Source organism: Lipotes vexillifer, unplaced genomic scaffold, assembly GCF_000442215.2.
Source record: "Lipotes vexillifer unplaced genomic scaffold, Lipotes_vexillifer_v1.1 scaffold12, whole genome shotgun sequence".
NCBI classification, from domain to species: Eukaryota; Metazoa; Chordata; class Mammalia; order Artiodactyla; family Lipotidae; genus Lipotes; species Lipotes vexillifer.
The window spans coordinates 2,057,263-2,066,663 of NW_006796716.1; the positions used below are offsets into that span (position 1 = coordinate 2,057,263).

Here is a 9,401-nt window from a genome sequence, read left to right on the forward strand (position 1 = left end):
ATTAGGGCATGGGTTAGTGTAAGGCTTCGGGTAAGCATTAGGTTTAGGGTTAGAGTTAGGTATCTGGGCCGGCTCCGGGATCCGGCTGGGGCTCTGGCTCCGGCAGCGCGCGCCGCTCCGCCGCCAGAGGGCGCCCCGCCCGCTCTTAAAGGGGCCGCGGCGCGGAGGCTGGGGGTGGGATGGGGAGGGGGCAGGCCGCTCCCTCTTCCCACCCCGGCCGAGCCGCGCCTTGCCGCGCCTCCCGCATCCGCAGATCGCCTGGCAACCCATCCTCCTCACGCCGTCCGGATATCTAAGGCGCCTCTCCTTTCCTCTCCTCCCGGCCATCATTCACCACGACCCCAGGCACGGACTCTCCCACCCCAGGCCTTTACAGTTTGCAAGGCTATTTCACATTTACCCCGTGAATTCGCACAATTTTCTGAATTTGGCCGGGTGCCAGGAGCCCCTGCCTGCTGCTAACTTGGACAAGTCATTCACTTCCCCCAGCCTCAGTTTTCCTTTCCATAAAATAGGATGATGATAACACAATGTGAGGATTAGAGGTAGTGAATTGAGTCCCTTACCTGTAGTTAAATGAATACCTAATACAAGTTACTGTTATTTTAAAGATGAAGGAACAGATTCTCAGAGATGATGTCACCTCCCCAAAGTCACATTACAAGTAAATGACAGACAATCTCAGTTCTTCCTGTATGTGCAGTGTCCACGGAACACACGATGCCTCCATGCTGGGCACTGGGCTGGGCCCTGTCAGGGCATTGTCTCTACCCTCTAAGAGCTCATGGATTAAGGCAGAGTCACATTCTCACTCAGCTTACTTTAGTACAAGACAGAATGGTGGGTGTCATGGCTCGATGTCTTCCTTTGTGAGTTCCATGTGATGCCTGAGGATGTCATGTACCTTATCTTCACAACTAGGCTTGGCCAGTGCCATTGTCAGGAAACAGACACTCAGAGATTGTCTCCTGTCTAAAATCAAACAGTAGTGAGTGAACTTTTTCCACTTCACCACACTACTAATAAGGCACCAAGGTGGCACCAGGGCACAGAAAGGCTCACCAGCAGAGGTGACATTTGAGCTGGGTTTTGAGGGATGAACAGGAGTTCTGAAGTTGAAGGAGAAAATAGTGAAACCAAAGAGAAGTCCATAAGCCAAGGCATAGAAGCTGAAAGTGCCCAACAAGGACTCTCCCAATCCAGCCAGAGCACAGGGGGTGTGGTGGAGATGTCTGAGAAAGAGACAAAACTGATGGAGTGGGGTAGGACAGACTTGCTGATAGACTGTGAAGGCAACACTTCTTCCACATTTTTATGGCAAGTGAAATTTGGTTTTCCTTTTCAAGGCTCAGCTGGAACATCACCACCTCCAGGAAGCCCTCTCTACCTCCCCAGGCAGCATTGTGTGCCCCGCAGTCCCTGATGTCCCTCCACCACGGTCCTGGGTATTATCAAGGGCTCTTCCACACTTCCCATTTTCCTGGCTATGATCTCCCTGGTTCTGGTCTGCGTCCTTCAGACCCACTGTTTCCACTAAGCTTCCAGGGGTCTCCTAGACACTCCCCCTGTCCGGCCCTCCTTTGGCCAGGCAAGAGGCAGTCTTCACGCTGAGAGGCCCTGGTGAGATCTGATGGGAGCTCCTGCCTTGGCTTGTCCCCTCTTCGTCCCCAATCCCCCTTTGTTCAGCCCAGTGGGCCCCCTGTGGAATCCCACAACGGCCCCTGTGAAACTTCCCCACACTCCTCAGAACTCCTACACCCACTCCTGCCCCCTCAGTAGGTGACTCCACTGCCCATCACATGGGAGAGCTTCTGCCACTTCCTGCCCCACCTCTTTGGATCTTCTCTGCACCTGCCCCAGTGCCCTTTCTTCTCTCCTTCCTCCAGGTGGAGGAGCCTCCCCTCATTCCAAAGCCAGCCCAGGTACCCTTGCTATGGGTCTCACCTTCACCTGCCCCTCCAGGATGCCTCCCCCACTGTGGTAGTTATGTCTCTTTCTTTCTCTGTCTCTTTCACCTTTAATTTCTGCCTTTAGACTGATACCTCCCTTTCACCACCCCCACCCAATATTTTGAAAGTACCCTGTTAGGAACTGAGTACTCCCCCGCAAAACTGATATGTCGAAGCCCTAACCCCAGGGTAATGATATTTGGACGTGGGGCCTTTGGGAGGTAATTAGGTTTAGATGAGGTCATGAGGATGGGGCCTGATGATGGGATTAGTGCCCTTATAAGAAGAGGAAAAGAGATCAAGGTTCTTTTTCTCTCTACCAGTGTGAGGTCACAGCTAGAAGGCCACTGTCTGCAAACCAGGAAGAGAGCTCTCACCAGAAGCCAAATCTGCTGGCACCTTGATCTTGGGCTTTCCAGCCTCCAGAATTATGAGAAATAGGTGTCTTTTGTTTCAGCCACCCAGTGTGTGGTATTTTGTTATGGCAGTCCAAGCCTACTAACATACCATCTAGACTCTGTACTCCCTGCATCCATTTCCTCATACCCACCCCCACCCCCCCTTATTCCTTGACTCAGTCTGACTTCACCGCCCCCCCACCACCACCACTCCAAGGGCACTGCACTAGCCAAGGTCATGGACTGCTTCTTACTGCCAGGGCCCTTCTTTTTCACATTCAGCGCCATTGACCATCATCTCTTTCTTGACCACATAGCAGTCAGAGTCCAGACATTTCACAGGTGTCAAGTTGGCAAAAATTAAAAAGTCAGATAATATCAAGTGTTGGTGAGGATGGGAAGTGACAGGAATGCTTTTGTACTGCTAGTGGGAGAGAGAATCAATTCACTTTGGAGGGCAGTTTGACAAACTCGTAATTCAGAGGTGTTCATATCACACTACCCAGCTGCTCCCCTCTGCAGTAGACAGAATAACAGACCCCAAAGGTGTCCACAACCTAATCCCTGTAACCTGTGAACTTGTTACCTTCCATGGTGAAAGGAACTTTGCAGATGTGATTAAATCAAGGATCTCGAGACGGAGAGATTATCCTGGATCATCCAGGTGGGGCCAGTGTACTCACAAGGGTCCTTATAAGGGGGAGGCAGGAGGGTCAGAATCAGAGAAGGAGGTGTGACAGTAAAATCGGAGGGTCAGAGTGAGAGAGAAATTTGAAGACACTACGTTGCTGGCTTTGAAGATGGAGGAAGAAGTCACGAGCAGGAAACTGGAAAAGCCTCTAGAAACCGGAAAAGGCAAGGAAATTGATTCTCCTTTGGAGACTCCAGAGAGAGTGCGCCCCTGCCAATACCTTAATTTCAGCCCAGTGAAACCCATTTCAGACTCCTGACATCCAGAAATGTAAGATAATAAATCTGTGTTGTTTTAAGGCACTAATTTGGTAATTTGTTACAGCAGTGATAGGAAACTAACACAAACTCCTAGGAATTTTCGCTGTCTTGGACTAGGAGACAAGAATGGGAATGTTTGCAGTGTCTCTACTTGTAATGACGAAAAACTGGAAACAACCCAAATGTCCAGTACAGTGGAACACTTCATACTACACAGCAACAGAAATGGGCAAATTACAGCTACACATGTCAACTTGGCTGAATCTCACAAACAATATAGTGAAAAAAAGGCAGCCTCAGAAGACTACATTCAGTATAATACTGTTTATGTAAAGTTTAGAAACATGCAGAACCGTACTTTATATTATTGCTTGGAGATACGTACAAAGTAAAAGTACAGGAACAATAAATACCAAATTCAGCAGTGTGGCTGCCTGGCAGAAGAGGGATGGAATCGGGGAGGAGACAGAGGGGACTTCAGTGGCATTAAGAGATAGTTCAGTTTCTTAGGCTGAGTGAGCGTACACAGGTGTGCACTGTATTATTCTTTATATTAACACTTTGGGGTAAGCCTGAAAACTTCTATATAAAATTAATAATTTTTAGGGTCAATTTTTTGACCTTAGCTTTGAAGTCAGACAGACCTGGGTCCCATTCTGACCTCTGCAACTTCCTATGTGACCAAGAGCAAAGTCCTTAATTCCCTGAATCTCAATTATATCATCTGTAAAACGGGTAGTTGAAGGATTAGGTGACTTGATATGTGTCTACCACAATGTCTGGCACTTAGTCGGTTCTCCAAAAACAGCAACTGCAATGGGTTCCTCTTTCTAGAAATGATCCATTGGATTTAATTTATGGGGTACCTACTATCTTCCAGGGGCTGACTGGAGAAATGGAACACTTCATCTTCATGGTTCTGCTCCCTGATTCAGTCTTTTTTAAAAAAAGAATAAGAAATTTATTTATTTATTTATTTTTGGCTGTGTTGGGTCTTCGTTGCTGCGCGCGGGCTTTCTCTAGTTGCGGAGAGTGGGGGCTTCTCTTCCTTGCGGTGCACGGGCTTCTCATTGCAGTGGCTTCTCTTGTTGCAGAGCGTGGTCTCTAGGCTTGTGGGCTTCAGTAGTTGTGGCATGAGGGCTCAGTCCTTGTGGCTCGCGGGCTCTAGAGCGCAGTCTCAGTAGTTGTGGTGCACAGGCTTAGTTGCTCCACGGCATGTGGGATCTTCCAAGATCAGAGCTCGAACCCGTGTCCCCTGCATTGGCAGGCGGATTCTTAACCACTACGCCACCATGGAAGCCCGATTCAGTCTTTAAATTCATTATTATCCAAGGATTCAATCACCACCCCCTCAAGAAAAAAAAAAGCAGCTTTATTGAGATACATGCCATACAATTCAACAATTTAAATTGTACAATACAATGGTTTTTGGTATATTCACAGAGCTGTGTATTCATTGGCACAATTTTAAAACATTTTCATCCCTCCCAAAAAGCAGCTCTGTGCCCACTAGCAGTGACTCCCCATTCCCCCCAGATCCCACCCCGACTACCAGCCCCAGGCAACTAACCTACTTTCTGTCTCTATAGATTTGCCTGTTCTGGACATTTCATACTAATGGAATCCTATACTATGTGGTCTTTTGTGACTGGCTTCTTTCATTTAATTTAATTTTTTTAAATAAATTTATTTATTTGTTTATTTATTTTTGGCTGCGTTGGATCTTCGTTGCTGTGCGTGGGCTTTCTCTAGTTGCGTTGAGCGGGGGCTACTCTTCATTGCAGTGCATGGGCTTCTCACTGCAGTGGCTTCTCTTGTTGTGGAGCACAGGCTCTAGGCGCACGGGCTTCAGCAGTTGTAGCACGCAGGCTCAGTAGTTGTGGTGTGTGGGCTCAGTAGTTGTGGCTCATGGGCTCTAGAGCGCAGGCTCAGTAGTTGTGGTGCACGGGCTTAGTTGTTCCGTGGCATGTGGGATCTTCCTGCACCAGGGCTCGAACCAGTGTCCCCTGCATTGGCAGGCGGATTCTTAACCACTGCACCACCAGGGAAGTCCTAATATAATGTTTTAAAGATTCATTCATGTTGTAGAATTTATTAGTAATGATTCTTTTTGACTTTTTTTTTGTGGTACATTATGTGACATAAAATTTCCCATTTTAATCATTTTAAAGTATACAGTTCTGTGACATTAAGTCCATTCCCCTTGCTCTGCAACCATCACCACAATCCATCTCCAGAACTTTTTTATTTTCCCAAACTGAAGCTCTATGTCCATTAAATACTCCCTCCCCATTCCCCCCTCACCCCAGCCCCTGACACTCACCATTCTACTTTCTGTTTCTATGAATTTGACTACTCTAGGTGCCTCATATAAGTGGAATCATACAGTATTTGTCCTTTTGCAACTGGTTTGTTTCACTTAGCATAATGTCTTCACGGTTCTTCCATGTTGTATAGCATTTCAATATTTCCTTCCTTTTTAAGGCCAAATCATATTCCATTGTATATCTATTGATTCCTTTTTATGACCAAATAATATTCCATTGTATGTATATACCACAATTTGTTTATCCATTCATCACTTGGTGAACATTGGGGTTGTTTCATCTTTTTGGCTATTATGAATAATGCTGTTATAAACATTGGCATACAAGTTTTTATGTGACATGTTTTTTCCTCTTGCTTATATACCAATGAGTGGGTATATGATAATTCCATGTTTAATCTTTCTGAGGAAAGGCCAGACTGTTTTCCAAAGTAGTTGTGCCATCTTATACTTGCACTAGCAATGGATGAAGTTCCAGTTTCTTCACCAACACTTGTTATTGTCTATCTTTTTTTATTATAACTCTGCTAGTGGGTGTAAAGTGTTATCTCATGGTTTCAGTTTGCATATCTCTAGTGACTAATGACGTTCACCATCTTTTCATGTGCTATTGGTCACTTTTATATCTACTTTGGGGAAAAGCCTATTCAGACATTTTGCTCATTTTTCAGTTGGTTATTGGTCTCTTTATTTTTTTTTAATTAATTAATTAAATTTAATTTATTTCTGGCTGTGTTGGGTCTTCTTGCTGCACACGGGCTTTCTCTAGTTGCAGCGAGCGGGGGCTACTCTTCATTGCAGTGCGCGGCCTTCTCATTGCGGTGGCTTCTCTTGTTGTGGAGCATGGGCTCTAGGTGCACGGGCTTCATTAGTTGTGGCACATGGGCTCAGTAGTTGTGGCGCACGGGCTTAGTTGCTCTGTGGCATGTGGGATCTTCCTGGCAGGGCTTGAACCCATGTCCCTTTTATTGGCAGGCAGATTCTTAATCACTGCACCACCAGGGAAGTCCCATGTCTCTTTATTTTTGAGTTGTAAGAGTTCTTTATATATTCTGGAAACTAATCCTTTATCAGATATATGGTTTATAATTTTCTCCCATTCTGTAGGTCGTCTTTTCACTTTCTTGATGGCGTCCTTTTTTTTTTTGCGGTATACGGGCCTCTCACTGCCGTGGCCTCTCCCACCACGGAGCACAGTCTCCGGATGCGCAGCCCCAGCAGCCACGGCCCATGGGCCCAGCCGCTCCACGGCACATGGGATCCTCCCGGACCGGGGCACAAACCCGCGTCCCCTGCATCGGCAGGCGGACTCTCAACCACTGCGCCACCAGGGAAGTCCCGATGGCGTCCTTTGATGCACAAAAGTTTTTATGAAAAGTCTGATGAAGTACAATTTATCTATTTTTTTCTTTTGTTGCTTGTACTTTGGCATCATATCTAAGAAACCATTTTCTAATTCAAGATCATAAAGATTTATTATACCTTTATGTTTTCTTCTAAGGGTTTTATAGTTTTAGCTCTTCCATTTAGGTCATGATCCATTTTGAGTTAATCTTTATATATGGTGTGAGGTAGGGATCTGACTTCATACTTTTGCTTGTGGATATCCAGTTATCCCATCACACACACACACACACACACACACACACACACACACACACACACATCCCTTTTAAAATCTGGGCCTCAGGACTTCCCTGGTGGTGCAGTGGTTAAGAATCCGCCTGCCAATGCAGGGGACACGGGTTCGAGCCCCGGTCTGGGAAGATCCCACATGCCGTGGAGCAACTAAGCCCGTGCGCCACAAATATTGAGCCTGCGCTCTGGAGCCCACGAGCCACAACTACTGAGCCCACGCACTGCAACTACTGAAGCCCGTGCACCTACAGCCTGTGCTCTGTGACAAGAGAGGCCACTGCAATGAGAAGCCTGCGCACCACAACGAAAAGTAGCCCCCGCTCACCGTAACTAGAGAAAGCCCACGTGCAGCAACGAAGACCCAACGCAGCCAAAAATATAAATAAATTAATTCATTAAAAAAAAAAGTTCCTTTATGTTCTTTTGTAATCACTCCCTCCAGTCTCTCCTACACCCCTCAACTCCATCCCCAGATAACCCTGATCTGCTTCCTGTCACTGCAGGTTAGACTGCATTTTCGAGAATTTTACATAAATGGAATCATACAGTGTATACTATTTTTCTTATTTGGCTTCTTTCACTCAGAATAATTCTTTTGTTATTCACCCAGACTGATGCATTTATCAGTTTGCTCCTTTTTATCTCAGTATAGTATTTCATTGTATGGATATACCACAATTTGTTTATCCATTTGCCTGTTGCTGGACCTTTCGATTGTTTCCAGTTTAAGGCTTTTTTTTTTTTTTTCTTCAGTTTAAGGCTTTTACAAACAAAGCTGCTATTAACATTGCATATGTCTTAGTATGGACATAGCCTTTCATTTTTCTTGACTAAATACCTAGGAATGAAATGACTGGGTCAGGTGGTAGGTGTCTGTTTAACATTTTAAGAACCGCCAAATAGTTTTCCAAACTGTTTTAACATACCCACCAGCAGTATCTGAGTTCCAGTTACTCCATATTCTTACCAACACTTTATATGCTTACTCTTTTTCTTTTTAGCCATTCTAACGGGTGTGGAATTCCTTTGTTTTGTTAAAAATAGTTTTGGTATATAGACACAGGAGTCTACACAATAGATCATCTGTAGCTGTTTTGAACCTCATAAAAAGTGAATGCTCCGACTTCAGCCATCTTATCTTTCTGCTGAAGGGGACACTCTCCTACCATATTATGAACATGTTCCCACAAGCACGGGGCTAGGTACACGGGAGGCGTCAATCCAGGCTGAAGAAATAAGCAGCCTGACACCCTCAGCAGCCTCAGAGCTCCACCATCTTCCTTGTGAGGGGCTCAGACATTACCTGCCATCCTGAGGACAGCAGCCTCCTGGACATCACCCCACAGCAGCCCTTCGATGCAGTATCTCCCACCTCTGCCCACAGTCAGTTTCCCCCATACCCCCTTATTTGATTTAGACAGTCAGCATCCTGCCAGGCACTTAGGCTCAAATCAGGAAAGCCTTTCTCACCCCTAAACCTTTGATCTGTCGGCAAATGCTCTTCACCCAATTCTGCCGACATTTACAAGTGTGTTATTTTGTTAACAAAGGTCCTGTTCTGGGGCTGGATCTAGAGTTGAATGAGACCCAAGACCTTTGGCAAAGTGACAGTCAGTCCCTTTAGCTGGGCAAGTCCTCCCTCTACCTCCCCAAGGCAGTTGTGCAGTCCTGGCCCAGCTGAGGCAGACATGCCCCTCCTGGGCTGAGCTCCCCCTCCCCTCTTTTATGGCTCCCTGTCCTCTCCCGGATGGGGTCTACATTTCTTTGTCTAATGTCTGTGTTCCTCTATGATTTTCTTCCTTTTTCCTTTTCCCCCATCTCATACTTGCCTATAGACCCCCTTTCAGTCAAGTCAGACTCTTGACTATTCCCCAATCTCACACTGCATCTCTACACCTCTCCTGCCTTTGCCCAAGACGTCCCTCTACCTAGAATGCCCTTCATGGGAATTCCCTAGCGGTCCAGTGGTTAGGACTCCGTGCTTTCACTGCCGAGGGCCCGGGTTCAATCCCTGGTCGGGGAACTAAGATCATGCAAGCTGTGTGATGTGGCCAAAAATAAAAATAAAAAGAATGCCCTTCCTCCCAATGCCTTGTCCTAAAACTATTGAAGAACTGACCCATCCTTTTGGCCTAGCAC

At 46.3% G+C, this 9,401-nt stretch overlaps 1 protein-coding gene across 1 annotated transcript in view; it reads right to left on the reverse strand.

Moving 5' to 3' along the window:
* The window catches only part of VPS37D (VPS37D subunit of ESCRT-I), a 5,886-nt gene extending 3,251 nt beyond the window's left edge, over nucleotides 1-2,635 (reverse strand). The window contains exon 1 of the mRNA XM_007468886.1: nucleotides 2,570-2,635. Coding sequence (XP_007468948.1) covers nucleotides 2,570-2,635 — 66 coding nt within the window. The remainder of the gene's footprint in view (nucleotides 1-2,569) is intronic.
* Between the last annotated feature and the right edge of the window lie 6,766 nt (nucleotides 2,636-9,401).